This window comes from Cariama cristata, unplaced genomic scaffold (genome assembly GCF_000690535.1).
Source record: "Cariama cristata isolate BGI_N322 unplaced genomic scaffold, ASM69053v1 scaffold2512, whole genome shotgun sequence".
Classification (NCBI taxonomy): domain Eukaryota; kingdom Metazoa; phylum Chordata; class Aves; order Cariamiformes; family Cariamidae; genus Cariama; species Cariama cristata.
In genome coordinates, this window is record NW_009604392.1 from 68,764 (window position 1) to 93,242 (window position 24,479).

General features: G+C 41.7%; 1 protein-coding gene across 1 annotated transcript in view; it reads left to right on the plus strand.

Annotated features, from left to right (window-relative positions):
- Positions 1 to 24,479, plus strand: part of PKHD1 (polycystic kidney and hepatic disease 1 (autosomal recessive)) — a gene marked incomplete at its 3' end in the record, with an annotated part of 174,336 nt that overhangs the window by 12,432 nt on the left and 137,425 nt on the right. The window contains exons 9-26 of the mRNA XM_009695590.1: positions 138 to 177; positions 751 to 821; positions 2,855 to 2,956; positions 3,249 to 3,344; positions 4,434 to 4,569; positions 5,420 to 5,534; positions 6,394 to 6,669; positions 7,437 to 7,526; positions 8,279 to 8,372; positions 10,511 to 10,653; positions 11,596 to 11,726; positions 12,743 to 12,927; positions 13,300 to 13,438; positions 16,039 to 16,193; positions 17,705 to 17,889; positions 18,920 to 19,042; positions 20,569 to 20,674; positions 21,158 to 21,436. Coding sequence (XP_009693892.1) covers positions 138 to 177; positions 751 to 821; positions 2,855 to 2,956; positions 3,249 to 3,344; positions 4,434 to 4,569; positions 5,420 to 5,534; positions 6,394 to 6,669; positions 7,437 to 7,526; positions 8,279 to 8,372; positions 10,511 to 10,653; positions 11,596 to 11,726; positions 12,743 to 12,927; positions 13,300 to 13,438; positions 16,039 to 16,193; positions 17,705 to 17,889; positions 18,920 to 19,042; positions 20,569 to 20,674; positions 21,158 to 21,436 — 2,466 coding nt within the window. The remainder of the gene's footprint in view (positions 1 to 137; positions 178 to 750; positions 822 to 2,854; positions 2,957 to 3,248; positions 3,345 to 4,433; positions 4,570 to 5,419; positions 5,535 to 6,393; positions 6,670 to 7,436; positions 7,527 to 8,278; positions 8,373 to 10,510; positions 10,654 to 11,595; positions 11,727 to 12,742; positions 12,928 to 13,299; positions 13,439 to 16,038; positions 16,194 to 17,704; positions 17,890 to 18,919; positions 19,043 to 20,568; positions 20,675 to 21,157; positions 21,437 to 24,479) is intronic.

Consider the following 24,479-nt stretch of genomic DNA (forward strand, 5'->3'; position numbering starts at 1 on the left):
CAGTTATACTGTTGTAATGAAAGTGTAAGGAAGAGGAGAATTAGGACCAAGACACCTGGACAAGGTTTGGTAGGATGCATTCTTCATGGAGCCCTACATGCTTCTGCCATAAAACATATTACTTTTCTCTCCTCCAGGGTCCCACAATGTTAGCTTCTCTGTGTTTAACAAAGGAAAGTGAGTAAAAGAATCTTTTTCTGTCTTTTTTTCTGTGGTTTTGCATGGGGACAGAGCTGCATTTGAGTCCAGGATAATTACATGACTTTTTACTGAATCTTGTGTTTTGTTGCTTAGAAGTGAGGCTTTACTATCTTGAGAAGACTATAATGAGATGTGGAATGAAAAGGGAGAATGTTCTTCCCCAAACTGTCTCCTCTTTGGAGTTTTAATATTTTAGTCTCAGTGTCCAAAGCATAAGTTATCTGTTAAACCTAGCTGAATAAAATCTTTTCACCTTGCTTTTAACTCTTCATCCAAATGGGAAAAAAAACAGCCATAAAAGGAGGTGAAAATGGGTTTTCACAGTGTCAAAATTGTATTTTACAATGGGACAGTACTTCTAATAAAGAATTTCAGGCATGTAATGGAGCTTCTTGAATCAATGCCTCAATGATCTAGTGAAAGGTGGTGTTGGTCGCTGTAGCAATGTTCCATTGTTCTTCTGGAGAGCAAGTGTCCAGCCCTGCCAAAAGAAGGTCTACTTTAACTTAAATGACCAAGGATCTCTTAGGCATTTTCTCTTTCTTGCAGGTCAGCAGTACACAAAGGTGCTTGGCTGATCAGTGCCAAACAGGAGCTTTTCTTGTATCAAACGCATTCAGGTATACCACTGATCCACCTCACGGGCTGCTCTGTCTTTTGGCAGTCCCAGTGTGGTCTAAAACAAGACCTCTAGCTGTTGTCTTCCCAGGGATGTAATCCTGATGTGTCCTTATTTTGGGTGTGCCACTCCTCTGGTATGGGTTTGACTACACAAAAAGCTGCAGATCAAAAATTTCAAAACTGTCAGATTTATCTGCTAAGGCTGGGTGTGCTGCCATGGGTTGTGGCCTACATCCCCAGTGAGTTAGTGTTCCTCTCAGACAGTTATATGTTTGAAGTCTATTTTGGACAGCCTAACCTGAGACAGTCAGCCAGAGAACAGCAGTATGCCAGGGTTTGGGATGATGTTGCTTCATCATTGTTCCTTTTCCTATCAGATCAGTTGTAGACCTGAGATGTTGCATCTAGAGAAACCTTTCCCCATTAAATCACACTGTATTTGATAAGGTTGAGATTTTTAGAAATGCAGACCTTAGGATGAGTTAGATCCCACAAGGAGGAGGTGATGGTCAGCCAGTCCAAGAATTGAGTTCTGGATAAATGGTGAATGACAAGTTACTTCACCATTAGTTTAAAAAAAAAAAATAAATTAACGTACATTAACAACAATAACCTCCGTATGACCTTTCCAGCGATATTGTAGACAGGAGACAACCAGTCCAAGAATTGAGTTCTGGATAAATGGTGAATGACAGGTTACTTCACCATTAGTTTTAAAAAAAAAATAAATTAACGTACATTAACAACAATAACCTCCGTATGCCCTTTCCAGCTATATTGTAGACAGGAGACAATAAAATCCTGAGTTATGAGCTCAAGGTTATGGTCATGGGCAGACAGTGCCCAAGATTCAGAAAAGTCATATGCCCAACAGGCAAAGCAGTAGGGGATCGGAGACTGCAGAGCACTGGGCAGCCTTTGCTTTGACCTTAGTCAGAGCTTGCATAAAGCTGAAATGCCACTTGGTTCACCTGCACAGTCCCCAGCAAGGTCCCATCAAGTTTTTGCCTTTAAGTTGGCTGAAATTAATGTAATGAAGGTTCCTTATGGGCTGTATCTGAGAAGTTTGGTTCAAGACGTGATAAAAGCTTTTTTTTTTTTTAAAGTAGCAAATACGTGTTCGTGTCTTGTATCTTGCTTATGACATATAACTGGTTTTGCCTATGAATCCAAAACACTTTGTAAAGGAGGGTAATTTTATGTCCTTATTTACAAATTAAGGCATAGTAAAATGAAATAACCCTGCGTGAAGTTGCCTATTGGCAAAGCACCAGCAGAAACAAGATCTGCCAAATCTATCCAGTAGACTGTACTATGCTAGCCAGCAGTCAATATTGTAAAAGTAAACTTTAAATACCAGAAGAATTAACAAAAAAAATGCAGATATAGACCTACGTCCCTCATCTTTTTTTGTTAGTCTTTTTAAAAGAGCTATACCAGTACAATTGGATGGTTAAACTAGGACAACTGAGTGCAAAGTGAGTAAATGTCATCAAAGAGAAAAATAGGTTTCCAGTTTGAGAGGGCATGACTGTAACAGAGAGAAAATCCTGAAAGATTCTCGTGGTTGTGATGTGAACACTCAGATGTGTTCAGAGGTGTTCAGCTCCCTCCATTTGTCTCTGAAGCCTAAGGGACGACTGGAAAGCGTGGTAACATCTAAACCTATAGGCTAAATTGAGAAGCAAGTCAGAGAAGGTCAAAAGGATTAAACCAGTTTTAATTCCACCTTTATTTGCAGAGCTCCTCGATAGCACAGAATATACCAGTTTGCAATCTGAACGTGACAGATGCAGCCAAGCATTACTGTGTTTCTCCTGTTATGCAGCCAAGTTATCCATGTTGTTCATTCCTGGTGTAATCCCAGTGGCTGCCAAAAGCCCTGTGAAGGATCAGTGAGATGCATGTTTCATTCACAGGAGCCTGCTCTGGCTGGAAACAGTGCAAGTGCACTGCTGGCTGTAACAGAAATAGGGCTGGGATTAACCTTTCCAACGTTTGCTTTCAGATTCCTCTTTTCCTTCCTCTGCAGAGATAGCCTCTGTGTTCCCAGCCAGTGGGAGTCTCGGAGGAGGCACTGATCTCACTATCACGGGTGATTTCTTTGAGGAGCCGCTGCAGGTCACTGCTGCAGGTAGGAGGAGAAACATGTGAAATATATATATTTTTTTCAATACAGTGGTCATGACCCTGACCACAAAACCCAACTGATGTTCATAGATACCAGTGTGGGAGTCGTAGGACTCACCGTCAGGAAGGTTCAGTTATTCTGACTGTGGGCATGAACTGTTTTGCTTGCTTGCTAGTAAAAGCCCAGGCTTTTAGCAAAGTGTTGACCTCTTTTGGAAAGAAGATGGGTTTATGCTGCAGCTCAGCTGTGTTTCTGAGGCTCACACAGCACGTTTGTCTCCTTTTCCTGCTGCCAGGTGTTCCTTGTAAAGTCAAGCACATCTCTCCCCAACAAATCAGATGCACTACTGAGCCTGTCGGCAAGGGCAGGAAGCTTGGTGCCCCCCAGCCAGGTACGATATTCAAATAACTGAAGGTCCAAACAAGCAAACACACATGGAAATGGAGGGCAGAAATTGTTTGGTGATGAATGTCATCAAGAAATAGGAATTTCCAAAACACTGTCTGCTTCAACATCAAGGGAGTTTCTCCTGTGTTTGACAAGGAGGAGGGCCATGAGAGGGCTGGAGCACCTCTGCTGTGAGGACAGGCTGAAAGAGTTGGGGTTGTTCAGCCTGGAGAAGGGAAGGCTCCAGGGAGACCTTAGAGCAGCCCTCCTGTACCTAAAGGGGCTATAAGAAAGCTGGGGAGGGACTTTTTACAAGGTCATGGAGTGACAGGACAAGGGGCAATGGCCCTAAACTAAAAGAGAGTAGATGCAGACTAGATATAAGGAAGACATTTTTTTATGATGCAGGTGCTGAGGCACTGGCACAGGTTGCCCAGAGAGATGGTCAATGCCCCATCCCTGGAAACATTCAAGGTCAGGTTGGACAATCTGAGCAATCTGATCTGGTTGAAGATGTCCCTGACCATGGCAGGGGTTTGGACTGGATGGCCTTTAAAGGTCCCTTCCCACCCAAACCGTTCTGTGATTCTATAGTGAGGAAGAGCAAAGTGGAGAGCTCTGGCCACCACTTGGAGGTGAGCAATGGTGAGAGGAAGGTCAGCCTGGTGTGTAGGGCTGTGGAAAATGAAGGGAAAAAAGTATGGATAATATTTAGAGGAACGATAGCTGAACTAGAGCTACTGCAGAGGCTTCTGGGGATATGCTTGAGTGGAGCATTGTGCATAAAATGAAGCTTAGCTCACTGACTGTGGGTCATCTCACTACCTGTTCCGGTACGAGCAGACATACGAGCTTGGTTGGATGCTCTGCTCTCTGCAGATTTTTGTTCTTTCTGGTGGAAGATTTCAAGGCAGAACAAATTCCCTAAAGCAAGGTGTGTGTTCTCTTTGGACTGCAAAACAGACCCACAAACAGAGCCAATTTGTTATTCAGATTTTCTGTTTTGGCCTGCCTCCTTACACCACTGATTCTAGCATGTGCTCTGGGATTTTTGTTGGCTGCTACTGAGAACACTTTTGTTTTAACTTTCTAGGAAACAGGGGGCTTCTCTTTGAAGTTTGGGATGACGCCTCTGATCTGACAGAAGCAGGTCCTGGATATAGATGGCAGTTCGTACCTAATGCTAGTTCCCCAGTAAGATTCCTGTCTGGGTCAAAGGAGTCCTTCAGGTACTCAGTGATCTTAAAAAGAGATGAAGCCATGGCAATCACCTTTAGCAGTGTAAGGTGTAGCAATAACGCCTGACAGCTTCTTATAGCAGAGCCTTACTGCATAGCTCCTACAAATCAAAGCAAACCCTCTGCTCCAAGGTCCTTCTGAAGCTCAAAATATGCAGTGAAGTGTTTTATTTTTCCTACTTTTGCTTTCACTCAGTATTTCTGCTCTACCTGGCCTAGATGTGTTGAAATACCATAAAAGAAATTGTTGCGGGGGTACAATGAGCCCCGTTAGAGGCTGTCTTGAGCTGGAGCTCAGGCCAGATGTGGAGGGCCAGATCCTCAGCTGATGTTGGCAGCTGCAGCGCAGGTGGAGTTAATTGAAATAAACTGATTTGTCCCAAACTGCGGAAATATCTTAAACAAGTTGGTATCTGTTACCTCTTCAGATACACCCTTGAAAAGATATGCAATATGTATGAATGTTTTAATTTTTCTATCATTCCTCTGTTTTTATCAGTTAATCTTGTCTGTGATTTTGAGCCTTTTCCTGCCTATTCAGGGTTAAGAATTTGCTTGAGAAGAAATATACAAAAAAGTGATCAACAAGAAAACCATATTTATTTTCATGGAGTTGTTTTTTATTATTTTTCAAAGCTTTTTTAAAGTATAAATGACATTTAATATGAAGATGGGTCATTTTGAGGTTCCTTCAGTTTTAAAATCTCTGAGTTTTTTTTTGTTATAACTTGGTCTTACAGTCTTTCCTTGTTACTCAGTGTACCTGTGAAGGTGGGGTATGGGGCAGGGTGGTTTTTGCAGTAACTCTTTTGTATGTTATAAATGTTCTACTTTTGCTTAGCTCTAGGCTTCGTGGATTTTTTGTGGCTCCTCAGACCAACAATTACACCTTCTGGATTCAGGCAGATGGTCAGGTGTCTCTCTACTTAAGTTTGTCCCAAGATCCAGAACATAAGGTATTACTCTTGGCAGAGAAAAAATGAGATCAGGATAGGAAATAATTTTAGTTAAGGTCATAACAAGTGGGAATTTCCCCAGTCTGAATTGACTCATTGGACCTTGTTATGAATCTGTTGTAGAGTGAAATCTGAATGATTATATTTGATGTTTTACATTGGCTCGAGAAGCTGTTCAGCTCATGAAAAGCTTGCTCTTGCAACCACAGTCTTTGAATGTCTTTTCCAGAAGACGTTTTTGTTAGTTGAGCACATCACCATCACTAACAATCTGTGCAAGGGGACCTGCAGGCTTGCTGTCTGACTTCCTCAGTTTACCTCCTTTTTTGCCTGTTGAAATTTTGCCCTCTGAAAACATTGATCCTCCCCTTTGTAAAGCTGAGAAGATGCTATAAATTAAAGTGATCTGTTTCTCTGGGCTATTCTTAAGCGTAGTAACTGAAGAGGGCTAGAAAAAACAGAAGAGGCGGCTTATCTATAAAAAAAAATGTAGCATTACTAGTCTTGCTAATAGTAACATGCTACATCTCAGAAGGTTATAGACATAGTTCTTCCTTTTGTATTTGGAGGACATGAGATGTAGAGCTGAAGTCATCCGTGAAAAGTTGCATGGGAAACTCTTATTAGGGCTAGGGTCAACCATAAGAATTATCTTCTTTATGGTATTGAACCGTAAACCAAAGCTCTTTGAGATGATGGCTATTTCCTGTAGAATAGGAAGGAATGTGTCAACCATCAACCCACTGCTGTCATCTGTAAGCACAAGTCTGTTTTTTTGGAGCTGTGGTATTGGACAAGGTGCCTTTTGGGGATGGAGAAATGTGTCTGTAACTGATTGATTTGGTTGCTCTGGACACAGGTGAGAATAGCTTCTCTCCCTACTGGCAATTCGGAGTGGTCTGAGAACTGGGTGAAGAATTGGAGTGAGCACTGGCGGCCAAAATCCCAGAAATTTCAGCTAACTGCTGGTTCGAGGTACTACCTGGAAGCACTGCATCATGGAAAGGCACCTAGCAATGGAATGAGAGTTGGAGTCCAGATACATAACACGTGGCTGAATCCCCACGTGGTGAACAACTACTACATCGAGAGACATGAAATTCGGGCTCACGCCTCGCATCTTCCAGAAGTGCAGGTCAGTGCTGTGTGTTTGGCCCTGGAAGCTGGACTAGCCCTGATTCCGTTGATACAGATGGCAGCAAATCCTAATTGTAAAGGCTTTGTTGGTGCTAGACATGAAAGTACGTTCCCGTCTTATTTTTAACCTGTTGCAATAGTTCATAAGAATAGTATCATGAGCTGAAGGTGTTCATGGGTTTTACACACATTGGTGGGCGTATGTAAACCCTGTGATTGCGTTATAATCTGCTCATGTTAGTGTACACAATGCTGACTCCCCTCAGGTTTTATCTAACTCACTAATGCCTCACCTTGTTAACTAATGCTAATTAATACAGGCTTGGGATAGTTTTTATTTCCCCTCCTTAGTGACAGCACACTCAGAGTGTGTTATCTGGTCAACCTGTGTTGCAATTAGATGATAGAAACTTTGAGCTTGTTGAAGTGCTCAGCGATTAGGGAAGTTTTTCCTGGTGGTTAACTCCCACAGCTGTAGGTCAGGAACTTTAGGGACCATTTGTGGCTGTCAGGGTGTCTGCACAGGCTGTGTATCCCTTGTGTTCCCGTTAATCTAAGAACAGGAGCCCAAGGCTTGTGTCAGGAGAGACCGTGGAGGACAAGAGCAGTCTAAGAGAAGCTGAAGGGACTCGATTTACAGAGGCTTAAAAAGGCAAAATGCTGGCTGTAAAATCCTCCTCAATAGAAGACACCAGGTTTGAAGTTGGTGCGTCTCATGCAGTTTGTATCTGTTTTCATCTATTTATTTGCTTCTTTGCTTGCCAGATGTTGACTGTGTCTGGTACAGGGTGTTTCAGTATCTCATGGAATAACATGTTGCGTAGAACGATTCCCACAAATGCTACGGCTCTCCAGGTAGGTGTCATTAAATGCAGACACCCAGTCCTCTGCTGGAGTGTATTTGATGGAGCTCTGGTACTTGACAGCAGTTAAGCACTTGGCCCAGAAACTAAGATAAATTTTACATGATGTAGGGATGACTTTTGTTACTGGGAGTGTCTCACAGTGGGATTTTCTGGGGGGTTGACTCCCAGGTATATTCTAAGCGTATCACAGCATCTGATCTTGGCCTGTCATGTCTACAATGAAGTTTATGGTATCTTCAGATACCAGATCCTTGGACTTCTCCTCTATGACCAGATGTGTAGTGTATGGCTCTTGCTTTAGACAGGAGCTCTGATCTGGTTTCTTCAAAATCCCATAGTCTCTTCATGTGGCAGTTGGTCTTTGTTAAAACTACCTTGGGTGACAGCTCCATGATAGTCATTAGACATCTAGTCAACACAGCTGGTGGAGCCTGGAGGGGCATGCAGATACTCAGACTGTGATATAGCTCACATAAGAAATCTACACCTTTCTGAGGAGGCTGCTGACACCTAAAGGATGTCTCACACCCCTGAAGGGTATCAGACGTGGAAGTTTACACTCTGTGTTGAGCTGAATTTTTATTCTCTACCATTTGGCGAACTGCTTGTTCAGAGCTGCCTTGCCACCGGTGCCTAGCTGATAAAAAATGTAGTGATGATGTGTGTATTGAAGCTCTCTGCTGAAATGATCCAGAAACCATTGTACGATGACTGCTTTTCAGTTTCTTATATTTTTTAAAGGTGCAAACAGCAATAGAGGAACTTCTTTCAACAGGATGTGAAACTGAGCCAACTTCTGCTAAAATCCTTTTCCGCAATGGCTTTGAGAAAGAAGGTACTGATCTTCTGTGACAAATTAGCAGTATTTACTGTGAGAGTTGATTTTCTTTTATGAAATGAATGTACTTTAAATTTTTAATGATAGAAAATTTACACTTTTAATGGGTTTAAGTACATACATTTGTGTTTCTCAGCTGTTCATTATTTGTATGTATTCTGATGGGGGAGTTTATAGAACTAACATTAAAACCAACATGATTAATATAATAATAAGAGATTTTTTCTGTAATGTGTTGTATGACTCAGTCATACTGCAGCACACTTATCAAAGCAGGTGATATATTGCTGTTGTTAGAAATGTTAGGAGTAGAGACAAAAAATGCAAGTTCTAGGGCATTCGAAATTATTCATGTTTCAGTGTATCTGCTGGGGAAGAAAATCTGGTGTAGCCTGTAGCTACAGCTCAGGCTGTGGAAATAGCTGATTCTGACTCTGAAGGTCTTTACCTTCAGTGTGTCTTGATGACTGAAAGTGAAACAGTGCAAATATCTGTGGTTTACTTGAGTGGTCAGGCAAGGTGTAAAACATCAGTTGTTTTTGTAAAAATCCCCAAGTTATCAATAATAGTTTTCTAACATTGAAGGTATTGTGCACATCAGAAAGCTACTCTAGTAGAAAGCAACTCCAATAACGCTGGCATAGGTTGCCCAGAGAGGTTGTAGATGCCCCATCTCTGGAAACATTCAAGGTCAGATTGGATGGGACTCTGAGCAACCTGATCTGATTGAAGATGTCCCTGCCCATGGCAGGGGGTTGGCTGGATGACCTTGAAAGGTCCCTTCCAACCCAAACCATTCTATGATTCTATATCTGACGCAATAATAGTATACTTACCCTGTGCCAAAAAGTAGATGATTGCCTAGAGACCTCCTATCACATTCTTGTATTCGGTATGGAGAGAGATAACAGGTCCCAGTCAGTAATATGTCTACTTGATGACTGATTCCTCCAAGCAGAGGAAAGCAATTAATTAATTTTAACTGGGGAGGGAGGGAAGCTTTATGCAGAAAAATGAAAAAAGCAACTGGACATTCTTAATGGGATACCAAATCTACAATTCTACCAATAAAAAAAGATAAAAACTTGAGCTAAAAGCCAATGATAGTTCAACAGTGGGAATAAAAATTGATGTGTAACAAATAGAACAAAGGACAACTTGAATTTTTATTGATGGTTGTAAAAGGTAGATAACGTTAAAAGACAGCAGAACAATGGTGAAACTGTGGTGAGTGGATGCCCGGAAAATGAAAGAACAGCCCCACACATTCAGACCTAGGGTCCATCTAGTCCAGTGTCCTGTCTTCAGCAGAAACCAACATAGATGCCCAGGGAAGAGCAAATACTGGATTATTATGTATAATAAATCATTCATTATCTCCAAATATGAAATATTTTCAGCTTAATTCCTTGAATGTAATATGTTTTTTAATTTAATTACCTTCAGTGACTCTTGCTTCCCTGTATTTACATAATCTCCCCCTGAACACAGCTAAACTGCTACATTCATAATTTCTTCCAGTGAAGATTTCAACAGGTCCAACACTCTTTGTGCAAAGAACCACAGCTACCTCCTTTCGACGTTTTTTTTTTTTTTTATATACTCCGCTATTAACTTCATTTTGCAGGCTTTATTTCTCCTACTGGAAGAAAAGGTGAATTGTCGGTATGTAGTGACAGAAGAAAATTTTTCATGTACTAGGAAGAAAAGAAATCCTAGCTGTTTTTCAGCAGCATCGTTGATAGACTAAATGGAACAAACATCCTAAAGGGGAAGGTGGATTCACTGTTGTTTTATACAATTTCCAGCTTTGCCTGAGTGTTTTCTGGAAAGGAATGATGGATTTGGTCAAACATACCCTATATCGTTAAAGACTGTTATTTGCCATGAGGTTTTATGGTCAGAACAGTAATCTAATGGTCCCTCCTCCTGTCCTTCAGCACTCTTAAGCTGGGGAACAATTGCCCTGCAGATGTTCACCTTTTATCTGGGCAGGAGAATACTTAAGAGTAGGACTGTTTGACAAAATTTTGGATATCCACTTCCTGTATTTTCATGAATCTCTTGACCATACTCATGTCTTCTGAATCACTATGAAGCCTCTTATCCCCTCTTGTTTTTTTTGTCTGTGTCAGATATGAAGGATGCCATTACCACAGGACACATCACCAGTAGAACAGAACCTTTCTGTGGGAGGTTCAGTGTTCACAGACCAAGCCAGCTGGTGAAAACTTCCTTATCAACTCTACCAAGATATGATCTTAATGAATACACACATGTAAGTGGATGCTCTTGATGAGTAAGTTGCACTGGGAACTGAATACTCAGAGCCCAATCAGCAACGTAAAATCATCTGGTCTGCTTAGACTTCCCCCAAATCCACAAAGGATCCTGTCTTTGAGCTGTGCTTGTGGAGAGAGCAGAGTGTCTTTTATTGACTGGGTGGATAGTTTGAGATCCCTGAGATGCAGATATTGTTTAACACCCCTGACTTCTATCTGCTCCTGGGGAAGCAACCCTTGCTGAGGGAAAGGAAAAGATGGGATGGTGCTGGGAAAAGATGGAAGATGCAGGGATGACTGCTTCTTGACAAAAGGAAAAAACCTCTTGTTTTCTGGGGGTCCACTCTCGCTCACTTTTCTGCTAATCTTCTACATCTACTTTTAATAGGAATAAGGTCTTGATTTCAACTCTGCCACCCTTTCTTTGCCACCTGAGGGAAGGCAAATAGTTGGAGGTTGAAAGGAAGGAGACGGGAGGGAACGACTCATGCCCAAAGCCTCCTGCAGTCCTTCCAGACTCCTTCCAGTTCCCCTTCACAGACCTCTTCACGTCCTGTTTCCCCACCTGACACCCATCCCAAACCTTGCACCCCGTAAATCAAGCCAACTCCTCCAATCTCCTTTCTTTCCTTCTAGATACTTGAAATCCCCATTGGTAATTCCCAGCTGCGTTTTGCCCCAAAACCTCACTGAAGCCCAAGGGGTCAGTTTCACAATATATGGTGACACACAGGTCACCTGGATGCCATGCGCTGTCTTCTATAGGTGCTATTCAAAGCAATTTGGTCTTAAGCGGTGGGCTTTATTGCTGACCTTGAACAACATGTTTCCCAGCTAATGTTAAATTGAGATTGAAACAGAATATGGTGTATTCTAGAGACATTACATATAAATTACCTGTGGTTTGATTTGCAAAAATTTTGTTGCCTGTTTTGCAGGTGTGTTTTGCACATAAAGGCCATATGAGCAATACCCTTCATATCTTGGTGTCCTACACCAATGTCTCTTTATGTTCAGTGAAGAGGAACCTCACCTGCCTATGGAATTTCAATGAAACTGAGTCTAAAAGGTATCCAGACACTTATAGCTTCCAGAGATTACACTTTCCATAATAAGAAGCTGGACTAGGAAAACTGAGAGAAGTTCTTATTTGTATAGGAACAAATAGTCAGTTGGGGTAAGATGACACCTCAGGCTCTGTCCCTGCAGAGGAAAAAAAATTCCTGGAACATGCTTCCCTCCTTTTTGAGGATTTACTGAGTAAATTTGCACATTTCTTGTTATATGCACTATCTCACCTTAGTAATGCACAGATGAAGAGGTTGTTCTGTCTCAGGTAAACACACCAGAGGGGTTCTGAGGACATTAATTTCCCAGTTTCTTTGGCAACAGTCAGTGGATTTTCTGGAGTGAGATAGAGACATAAGTTGTGTTTTGTTTTGGTGTTGTTTTTTTCCAGGAAGCTCATGAGATCATTGGTACACAAAGTTATGAAAATTGGTGTAGTCTTTGATTTTCTGTATTTACTTAGAATTACATGGGTAGAAAACATTTGAAGTTAGATGTAAAGCTTGGGGCAGGTAGACTTAAAAAATCAAGAGTGTCTGAAGAACTTCGGGAAGTGAAGCATCAGCTTGAGTATCTGTTAGGTCATATGAGGGGGTTGAGTGCATGCCTGGAAGTTGGAGAAGGGATTGGGATTAAAGTACTACATGGTGGAAAGAGTTGGGAGCCTTGAGCTATCATCTGGTATTCCCAAGGGGCCTGAACGCTGGATTGACCCGCATTGAGGTCACTAACGCTATTGTAGTGTTTTGCTTAAAATGGAGCGGTGGTAGTCATTCCCACAGCCCACTCTTGTGATGCAGAGGAGGACATCTAAGAAGAGATCTAAAGCTTTGTTTCTCACTATGGGGAGACCTGCGGAGAGTACTCACAAGCCATTCAGCTTGTGTGTGAGTAAATAACAGTAGTAATAACAGCAGTACCTGATGTTACCTGGAAGCTTCACAAAGCACCTCAAAAGTCAGTTATTGCCACTACCTCACAGCAAAAGAGAGCTTACACAACCTTGGTGTCTTCTAGCTGGACATTTACGTGCACTGACCTCTGGAAGGGGTGTGTGAATCTCTCCACACTTCTCCAGGACCTCCCTGCCAATTCCCCAGTGTTTGTGCATCAGATAGACTTGCCGAGCCCTGTGCTGCAAAAGGAAACCTCTGGGTCATTTTACCTTGATGAAATCATCATTGCAGACAGAACTGTGACTGGTAAAGGAATCTTTTTCTTTTCTGTTAATGTTATTGTCTTTCCAGGATACTCCATTAAAATCTTGAATGATGGGACTGGTTGAAACTTTTTCAAAGGGGAAGGATATTTCACAACAGGCACTAAACCAATTTTGTTTTCCTGAACTTATGTCTTTTGTGAAAACAATCAAGAAGGAATTGCCAAATATCAATATTCTTCGTTTATTTGAAAATATGTTTCTACAAACGTAACTGTTGAATGGTCTTGCACAGACAAAAATAAGCAAAAAAACCCCCAAGCTGATATATTTCCATCTATGAAATGAAAATAACCTAGGCATAGTGACAGCTGTTCTCCTTCTCTAATGAATGCTTGTGCTCTTTTTCTTTCAGTTTCTCAGAGAGATCCCAAACCACCTCAACCAGGTGGGAGGATAGTTGAAGCAGTATCTGTGGTGGGGTCTTCTCCCACTTACAATGTGTCCTGGATGGTGTCTGGCTGTGGTGCAAGTCTGCCCCTTCTCTCTCCAAGGTAGGGACAGTGAGTAGATCATCTCAATACCCTGTAATACCTCTTGCAGTTCCCTCTGATGTGTCTGGAGTGGGTTGTCATCTAAGACAGAACATGAGAGGCAGTGGAGGATAAGGCTGCAGCTTGGCAATCCCTGTGCTTTCGTTGCAGTCTTCTTCTCAAGGCATTTCAAAGGGACCATGTTCAGGCTGTTTAGACTACCAAATCCTGTGCAGATGTCTGTATTCAGTAGATGGGCTGCAGTTCTAAATAAAGATACTTAATTTCACTCTCAGCACGAGTGTTTTGAGCTTTGCTCACCATATAGAATCTTGAACATATATTGCAGACAGCTTAGTGAAGGTATCTGATTCTGGTATTGAAGTTGCATTGTGTGAGTGGGATTCAGCTAAAAAGCTTAAGATTTTTCAGTTAACCTGAGGTGTAAGGTATGCTTGGACCACCAAGATATGGTGTAGGACTAGAAGGAGATCTAAACCCTCCTGGACCAGTAGATGGAGATCAGCCAGAGATGCTCCCAAACACCTAATAATACCAATTACCATGTTAGGCAAAGGAAGTCCACCTTAAGTGTCCTTGTTTACTGAGATGGTTTCTATTCTGGAAGTCCCAACAATGAAAGAGGAGGCAGAGACATAGACTAACCAGATCAGAGTGCAGCATTAAAGGGTTGCACTGACAGAGAGTAAGTCCTGTAAAAGTTGGATTGTAACTAGTCAACAAGGACCTGGTGGGAATAAAGCCAGGCAAGGGAGAAGCTGGAACGATGCAGACTCTTCTCCTCTGCAGCAGCCAGCTGTTAGGTTGGCTCAGTCACTTCCCTCAAAGTGACTTGCCCAGGCATCCACAGGAAACCTCCTTTCAGAAGAAAGTGAACCTCAGCCTGCTGTAACTTGATTTAGTTTCTTACCTTGTGGTCTCTCCTCTTTCAAGCAAATGCAAAGCAAGGTGTAATTAGTTTTGAGTGCTCTAAAGACAGCTAGATTCTCCTTTAAGAGGTGGCTAAGATCTGAGGAAAATTAGATCTGGTTCCCAGAGCAGCCAAATTCTTGCATTTCCTGGTGAAATCCATGGCTTTGGTGAATTCATAAATCACTTGTTGGGGTTCAGAGAAATAGTCCAAGTCAGCACAAAGAAAAAGACCGATGCAATCCAGTTTTCCCAACGTGATAGCTGCTCAGCAGCAGCTCAGACTATTGTCCTGCAAAGCCTAAGTCTAAGAAGTCGTTTGGTAAAACAGTTAAACCACAGTTCAGACCTAGCTCTTTTGTAGAAGTCAACTTAGCTAGCACAGCATAGAAGGATTTGACTTGTAAAAGTCTCTCCTTGAAAAGCACATTTAATTGCCAGTGTCTGATGTAGTATTTTGACATGAACCACCAATGGTAAAGGTTGGATGAGAATACAGGGGGATTTTTGTGAGGTTTAATATGCATGAGCAGATGTGTAACTAACAGAAAGGGGAAACTTTTACTGCTGTGTGTAGCCTTAAAAGACTGACATTAGAAAGCTACAAACAGTACTGATGACCACATTTTTCAAAGGGATTTAGAAAAACTGGGGGGAAAAATAGCCATAAGCATGATTGTGGAGCTGAAGAAAATGCCTAGGAGAGAAAGATTTAAGAAGCTCAACCTGTTCAGCTTATAAAAGAAGGATTAAGAGATGGATTGATTACAATACCTCTCACCAGGAAAAAAAAAAGTCCTCGGCACTGGTTTCTCCGTCTCACAGAGGAAGATATAAGAGAAACAGTGTGTGATGCTGAAGCCGGGAAGACTGAAAACAGAAATCCGCATATGCTTTAAAAATGAGTGGGCTGATCACTGTCTTTGGATATCTTCAAAAAAAACCCCTGGCTTTCTGTTAACGGAGGACATGCTGTGCTTATTCAAATACAACTTGCTGGAGTCGGGACAGGAATATTAGGTAAAATCTGATGTCCCAGCTGTACATCAGCTGAGAAGGCTCAGTGGTACTTTTGGTTTTGTGTTCTCCAAATGTGCTCTGCAGAAGCCACGACAGAGCTCCGAGTCTTCAGCTGTTACCCAGACACTTAACCACGTGGTGGCATCGTTGTACCACAGAGAGTCTCCTTTTCCTTTCAAACAGGAGAATTTTAGTAGCAGCGGAGAAAATATTTTAAGTTTTAGAAACCGGGCTTTGGGTGAACTCTAATATAAAATATCGCTGTAATTCAGGGGAGTTAAGATTTTGATAGACTCAAAGAGACTACAGGATGAAGTTAGAAAGTTTTTGCTTTGATGTTGCAGCTGATGTCCAGGCTGCGTTGAGTTGGTCCTTTAAAAACACCAGTACTGGGGTAGGACTTGCTTGTGCTTGGTGCTGTATGAACTGTTTCTTCTACAATAATTAAAAAAACAGGTGTTTTTCCACTGTTTTCTGTTGTGTGCGTTGCCTACTTTATGTAGGTATAAGTTGGGAGCATTCAATTCTATTTGAGGTCTGAATGTGTTCTCCTTAGGTCCTTCAAGAGTGTTGTTCCCATAGGTGTCCCTCTGCTGCTGGTTGACATGGGGGTGTCAGAATTGGAGGCCTTGACTGCTAATGTCTTCATGTGATCCCTCTCTGTCACACAGAGGTGCTTTGCTTGGAGAGGGTTCTAAGGAGTATGGTTACCTTTATGTCTCCACGGAGGATGTGAGAGTCAGCCTCACCGTTCAGAGACTGCAAAAGTCATCCCCACCTATTGGAGGGACCTTCCGCATCCACTTGGCCAATACAGTGATATCAGGTAAGAGAAGATGCAGGTACAGGTCCTGGATTTCCTTTGCAGGAAGCCAAATGAAGAAGAGACAATACTGAACCTTGGAAATGCTCAGGGTACAGGCTGACACGTTAAACCCATTGTGATAGTTGCTAGATCTTTGCATTTGATGTCCTTCAAGACAGGAGTTAAGGATTATAGGCAGGACAGTATTTCTAGATGTTAGGTATGGAGTTGTTCCAAAATGCATACAGCCACTATTAAATATTTGCCTTAATGTTAAAGAACTTCTGATCAGATCTTGACCTGGGATTTTGCATCCCGAGGTTTTGTTATGCTGATATTTCTCCAACATATATACTTCTGGTGGTCTAGTATGACAAGGCCCGTGCAGGTTACCAGGAAATTAATTCTGTTCTAGGATTACCAGGGTTGGTAATTGGTTTGCAGATACCACAAAAGCTTTTGTACATAGAATTGCTTGACTTGAATTAGTCACCCTTTAGATGTACTAGGTTTTCTTGTGTTTGGTTTAAATAATCAAAGAGGCTTAGAATGAAAGCAAGCAGGTTAATCTAAGCAAGGCCAATGATAAAGTTCTTGACCAAGGAACTGGTGACAGTTATAAAGTCAAATAACAAAACAGGAAAATGCAACCTTAGAATATTTGTGAAACAACCCTTTCCTCTATGTTGTCACTTGCAATTTTCCTACAATAGCTGAAGACTGTCTCAGTAGTGCCCTGATTTGAATATCACCTTTTAAAAATGTACTCCATTCCTCTTGCCCTGTTCCCAGGTCTTGTGCTTTCCCCTCTTTCTTATGAATTCTTACGAGATTTATTCTATCTGCAGCTTTGAATGGCTACAGGTATTTATGTCAAAAAAAGGAAAATATTTGCATTTATTTGGGATTGGACTCTAGACAGTTGTCTTGATACACTTAACTCTCTCCACACCTGTCTCATGTAGGAAGTTTCCAGACTTTCTATTTTGAAGGAAAATGTCTTGCACACTGAAATTTCATGTTTGTATGTTATATAAAGTATTTCTTAAACAAAACTTCTGATGGTCCCAACTGGAGAGAAGTTTCTAGGTTTTCTTAGCTATTAAATAGTGCAGCAGATCTTCAGACTAGATATAAGGAAGACATTTTTTACAATGAGGGTGGTGAAACACTGGCACAGATTGCTCAGAGATGGTTGATGCCCCATCCCTGGAAACATTCAAGGCTAGGTTGGACGGGACTCTGAGCAACCTGATTGAGTTGAAGATGTCCCTGCTCATTGCAGGGGGGTTGGACTGGATGACCTTTAAAGGTCCCTTCCAACCCAAACTATTCTATGATTCTATTCTATGCTTCTGTGATCTTTTGGCATTTGGGGTCCAGTAAATTTCCCTCTGCTGCTTTTTAGCAGTTGCAGAGGTTTGAACCACAACAGCCCTGCACAAATAGTAAAATGTCTTTCTTTTCTAGGAGCAGGTAGATGTCCTCTTCTAAAGATGGTGATATCCACTACTTTCTAATGTCTTTTGCAGATGTTTCAGTGCACATCTCCTCCAGCCATCTCCGCAAACTTTTACAAGACAACATAGATAACTCTACAGCCCCGTACTTCAACACCAGTGACTTCATTGTGACCAAAGACTCAAATTCTTGCTATGAAAGCATCTGGACACTGACTTGGAAAACAAAAACTGGGGACTTGCCCAATGTTATCAATGTACAGTAATTTATTTTTACTAACATACACTTTGAACCCCATTCAATGTCTTTGACCTTGGCTGATTCATTCTCCCAATGTTTGTTTCTATGAAGACACCTGTGGGATCTTAGGCAACCCATCTTCCTATTAGGAACAGCAGCTTAAGCAAATTCCAGATTAGATGATTAAAAAAAACAATTGCAGTTGCAGGAGAAATTATGTCTCGGAGTCTGTGCTTCAAAATAAAGGGGCTAGAAAGTAGTTTCTGTGCTTTGTTGCAGTTCTGCACTATAAAGGGACTGGTATACTAAACAAAATCTGTTCACATTAATATTTCAGTACAGTAACTGAAGCTCAGTACAGGTTTGTGGACATTTATGGGCCAAGAATATCTTTTCCTGAGAACTATTCTGTATGGGTTCATATCTGGTTCTTGTAAGTCTCAGATGAAGGTTCAGGTCACACTCTCCTGTCCTAAGATTTGCCATGTTAAAGTTTTGCTTCAAGTGGAAGCATCTTTTTTGAATAAGGACTCAGACTGAGCTGCTTCCTCCCTCAAGAAGGATTTTTTATATATATATATATATATATCCAGCTTCTAAAAGTGTAAAATTATTTTCAACAAAGCAATGAGTTCCCATGCTCCAGACATTGGCCTGGAGGGTGAAAAAACTTGAGCTGCATCTTCAGGTGTAGCGTAGGCCCTTGTTCCACCCAAAGTCGTGTCTTTGAGAAGCTGATGTTCAAAACTCTTTCCATGCCTAATTCCAAATGATATTATTGAGTATTAGAAATTTATTTGCAAATCTGCTCCTGGATCTCTTTGCCTCAGTTTGCAGTCTCTTTACCTGCAAGATGGGGATTGGAACAGCAACATGTTGGGAAGTCTTGGGCAATGAAGATTTAGACCTGGAAATATGATTCAGGGAAGAAGCTTGCAAAGAGGTTTCCAGGAGTTATTTGCCACCTTGTAAAGACTCTGTATGAACTCTAGGGAAATGGTTTTAATTTAAAATCACAGGACAGAAAATTCTTTGTTCTTTGCTAGGTCTCTGCCGAAAACCTCACTGGTGTGAAGCCAACTGTTTCTAGTCGTGTGGTTTATGACGGGGGTGTGTTTATTGGACCAATATTTGGGGACATGCTTGCTACTTTCAATAACAAAACACAGGTGAGTTAATATGCTGTCACACTTTCTATTGATTCACCTGGGTTTTATAGATCCAGGAGTCTTCCAGGTATTCAAGTACCTAATTCTGCCACTAAATCCTTTCAGAAACCTGCCGTTCTGTGCTTTGCCATAAATAGGTCAGATTCTGCTCCCTAGTTTGTGAAGCAGGACTTTCCTCCAAGAGCTATTGCAGGTGGGGAGAATGATCATCATGGGTGATGAAAGACAATTTATTTCTTTTAAGGCAGTGGCCAAGGGCTGATGTTGTCTCTGGACTCCCACCCTTGGTGTGTCCTATGGTGCTGGCCACTAAACTTGGGAACAACACTCTACTCATCTGCAGTGTTCCTACTGTTATGCTGATGGGCAAAATAAATGAGATAGTGGCTGTGAATTAGGCATATCCCTCAGCCTCTGCGGATCTCAATTCTTCAAGTGTGAAAAGGGAGTAAGGAGAGTTTCCTGGATGAACGAGTCTGCTGGATGGACAAACGTGTTGCAAACTCTGCTCTCGGATGTTGCAGAGCAGTGTGAATTGCTGGTTTTGCTTCCAGCAAAGGCTGCTGGGCACTGTAGCAATAACAGGGTGATGCTGGATGTGCTCAAAGCCCAGCTGTGCAGCATTTGGGGCTAGGTCATCCTGCTTTTTTGTTGAGCCTGTTCCCCAGACAAAGAGGACTGCCCTTCTTCCAGTGGCTCAACCACCTACGTTATCTTTGCCATCAGTGGTGCAGACATATTTGAAGCTTTATTCTGGCTTGCTGCTAGCAACAAGTATAAAAATGTCCCTTTGATTATTGTGTCTGTATTCAAGCAGCGTACTTTGTAACACTGTGTTCCTTGTGTTTCTTGGAGATAGTCTGCTTTTGCTTTTTGCAGGCATTGTGGTACTCTCCTGGCACACCCTTAATACCTGGGAGAGAGATGAAGAGGGGCTCTCCTATGCCCTATGCTTTGCCAGTTGACCTTTCTGAGATATCAAGATCTCAGAAGAGATATCTCTTATTAAATAATCAAGTTCACAGCTCAGCTTTCTTGTTTCAGCATGAACAAGGGGAAGAAAATAAAATTGAGGGCTGCATGCTGAAAAGACACATTCTGGGATTCATTCTAATTAGTTTTACAGGGTACTTTAAACGTAATAATCTTGTTCCCTAGGTGGGGTGGGGAGAACTGGGGTATGACAAGTAAGGTCTTCGGTGGATGACTAGAAGAACAGGAGTTGGTCTTGTGGGTCCCAGCAAGATGGGAGATAAGATCGTGCAGACACTGAGAAAGGCTGGCGATACAGTTTCCAAAACTGTGCTCTGCTTTGCCTAAGATAAGCCCTGGCAAGTCTTGCAATTAAATTTGTAATGAGACTGCAGCAGGATAAACAGCTGTCTGACTGTGCTCTGCTCTGGCAGAGTGCGCTGGGTAGCTCAATGTGGCTACCGGCATCACTATGCAGGTCTACTAGGCAGATGTGGCTCTAGAAAACATCTCCCTTCCCTTCCCATGTTTAGCGTAACCTTCTTTGTCTCCAGGTGGTGGTGGTGGTGAATGATGTCCTTGCAAACTGTTCTGGTTCATGCTCTTTCCAGTTCAGCCAGGAGCTGACACCCTTAGTCAGCGATGTGGAGTATTCATCAGGTAACAGGGCTTTGTGTCTGAACAAAATGGCAAAAACACTGCTCTCTGAAAAAGTTCTGCCAGATGTTGATGATCTTTTGTGCATGTGTGTTGTTTTGGGAATTTCTGATTTTATGGAAACTGCACTTTGTAGTAGGGCATTTCTGATCAGCTCCAGTCTTAAAGGATATAGCACAGACATGTTTTTACAGCAACATGAAGATGGTAGAAGCATAAAGGGGAGAGAAACAGCAGTAGGCTTGGTGCTTAAAGGAAAGGTGGCTTTTGACTCAAGTTATTTTTAATAAAAATTTAAGGAAAAATGTAATCGCTGGAAAGGGACAGGCAGGAATAGGCATTATGGGGCACAATGAGAGATCATCAGTGGTGTAGTTTTTAGAATGTTCTGATGAAGGTGGTGAAAACTTTTAACTGTTGATTGAAAGTAAATCCTGGGCCTTGCTACACGAAAATTCATGAGTCTTCTTGATTATATTTCTTCAGATGATGGGTCCCAGGCCACAGTAGTTATCAGGGGATCTGGCTTCACTGAGGAGAAGTCAGCTCTTCAGGTGAGGGTGAACAACACGACCTGCAGCGTCATAACGTTGAATCAAACTGAGGTGGTTTGCCAGATGGAGAGGCTACCAGTTGGAGCTTATGAGTTGACACTACTGGTGAGACCTTATGGCTTCGCACTCAATGGCAGCACAGGAGAAGGCATCTTCCTAAGAGCTGAACCAAAGCTGGTAGCTATCGAACCTCCTACAGCTTCAGAGATCGGTAGGTCTGAATGCCAGACTGGCTCCAAGGTGATGTCAGCTTTCTGCTTCTTGCTTTTCATAGCGTGTTTTGGTCGTTCTATACTTTCACTACCAAGTTCTTCACCTGAGGAAAATAATATAATATGGTTGGACACATTGTGTGTACTCCAAAGCACTGGGGCAACTTTCTTAAAGTGACAGACTTTCCTTGGTTCTCTGTGGAGGCAACAAGTTTCCCTGACTAGTTTTGTTTGGGAATAGTAAGTTCAAGTGTAGGCATACTCGTTCCAGCAAATCAGACGGGTATTAATGTTTCATAGCTCATCTTCCCATATCCATTTGACACATAGCTTTGTAGTAGTTGAATTAATCTTGCCTAATTGTGAAATGGCTAAACTTTTGGTTTATCCCAGTCCCATTGAAGTGAATTCATATTCTGAGTGATAAAAGGAAAACTCTGTGTTTAGGTACAAAAATGAGAAACCTAGAGAAGCTAAAACCAAAGTGAATCTCCTTCCATTCCCATTACCCCTCCTCTCCTTGAAACAGAAGAGGAAATAATGGGTGATATATTCCATCCTTGAAGACAAGAGCTTGGAAGATTTTCCGCAGGACTCTGGGGACAAAGAACTATGATGACTCTCTCGTCTGCCCTGTATGTGACACAGATGAGAGGACTTCACCTGGAAGTTCCAGCAAGGTGCCTAGACAACTTATCTAAGCCGAACCAAATGCTGTAAAAAGCTACCCTTTCATTTTTCAGAGAGGAGAAAATCTCCCCGACCCAATAAGAAATGTGGAGAACACTCATGACAAACCTGGATTGTGCAGTAAGGACCAACAGCCTCAGCATATGACTTGTTTTCAAGCAGCTAGGAATGCACCTAGAAACAACATGACCCAAGTCTACTCAGGAAATAAAGGTTACCCAGCTTTTGTCTGCAAATCTCCTAGTTTCATTATTGAGGTGTTTTGTGATCATTGTAACAAACATCACTGGGAGCAGAAGTACTGGCCTAGGTGCAGCATGAAGCTAGCTCAGCCACGTGGCTTGGAGAACTGATTGTGCCATGCGTGGCCACCTTGGAGCAGGCAGAGGAAGAGGATGATGGTCTGTGAACCACTCTGCGGATAAGCCATGGGATGGACTTGGAACAATGCAGGGTTCCTAAGCTGAAAAGCAAGAAATTATGGCCATCTCTTTTCTTATGTTTTGTTGGTGTGTATGGGAAGAAAGCTATTCTAATGCTTTTCTTTCCTTTTTCTTTTTCTTTCCTCCTGATGGGAGGGTCATATAGTACATTAAGGTTAAAACTCACTTTTGATTCATAGAAAACTCAAACCCCTGAAGAACAAACATCCCCAAAAAACCCTAAAAGAAAAAAAGCAGGAAATGGCAAGTTTTAGTGCTTGGGCCTTGCTTCTCATTTTCTTTGCTGGCAATCCAGTTCTTCTCCCAATTACAGTGATCCGTCACTCATTAAAAAGAAAGCAAGTATAATGCGATCTTACATTACATATGCCTTGAACATTTATAATTGGAAAGAATTACAGCTTCCATCTGTGTTTTTAATTTCTTCCATTTAAAATACCTCTCTTCAATCTTATCGTAAAGTACCCATATGCAGTATTTCACTGCATATGGATATAAGTGTAGATATCAAAACTTAAGAGTTTTGATAGACTTTACACAACACACATGGATTTTGTACTCTAAATCTGAGGCTCCTTATCTGATAACTATCACATTAGACAAGTGGCTTCAGTTTGGACTTCTTGATGTTTCTGACCCTGCAAACGTAAAGTTATAAAAGAGGAAGCTATGAAGCATCTTGTACAGTGCTGCATCAGTTCCCTCTTGTCAAAATACCACTGGTCTCAGTGGTGTCATGCTGGGAGATCCCCATGACCTAATTCTATAAGTATGAGATGCCTTTCTAAAGATACTACCATGTTCCAGTGGATAGAAGGAGCTTGCTGTTAACATATCTGATTGCTGTTATTTGCTTGGGTTTACTACCAGCCAGAGAAAATCTAGATGAAGTTTAATCTAGATAATTCTCTGGTGGTTTAAAGAATTAGCAAGATAAAATACTTTGAGGAAAAGGTACAAGGGATTCTGACATCAATATATAATGTCTTCACCACAGACGTTTGCTTACATCACATGAAAAACATCATAAAAGCTCAGTTAATTTGTAATATAGCCCTACTAACACATACACATAAACACTGCATTAATTAAGTTCCTGTGTGAGAAATCTCTGTCCAGCTGTAGTCCTAAAAATCTACCGTACTGATAACTAGAGCAAACAGCTGTAAGTTTCAAGCAAAATTTCTTTTTTTTCTAAATTCCTCTCTGAACCACATCAAAGTCCAGGTTAGAATTGCCATTAATGTCCATTCCTGTTATCTTTCCTGTTTCTCTTTGAAATGTTCCTGAATCTTCTAGTAATTTGGAAAAGCAGAAGGGCACCTTGACTATTTACACTGGAATTGGGTGCTGCAGAAAGATCAAGTGCAAGTCTGACTTGTGTTGGGTATGATCCTGCATGTGATTGGAGAGGCTCAGCTCTGGCTGGCACAAAAGAGACCTGAGGTTGCTTGGTGCCTCACAGAATCAAGCCCTCTGTGACTTTCCTTACAAATCTGCAAAGTCTCAAGCCCTGCCAAGACCCCTTTCTGACCTGTTTCCTAGACACATGCTACAGGCTTTTTTGACAGCAGGGTGCTTGGCAGCTATTTGAACTGTGAAAGCACCTGCTGTGTTAAGCTCATTTTCCATTCTTAATGCTTCTTCCTTCCTTCCTTATTTCGTTCTTGGTCTGGGAATCTTTCTAAGGGTGAGATCACAGGCCAGACCTTGCTGGCTTAAATAAGTATGTCATTAAAAAATAAACCGAGAAACAAACCCAGTCCTCCTGTATCATGGACAAGAATTCAAATAATAGGCAAGAAGGTTCTCTGGTGAGAGAGAGTAAGCTAGACATAGTGAGGTGGAAGCAGATCATCATCAGATCAACTGAGAGAAAACACTTTTGTAGTCACCTATTAATAAGAAT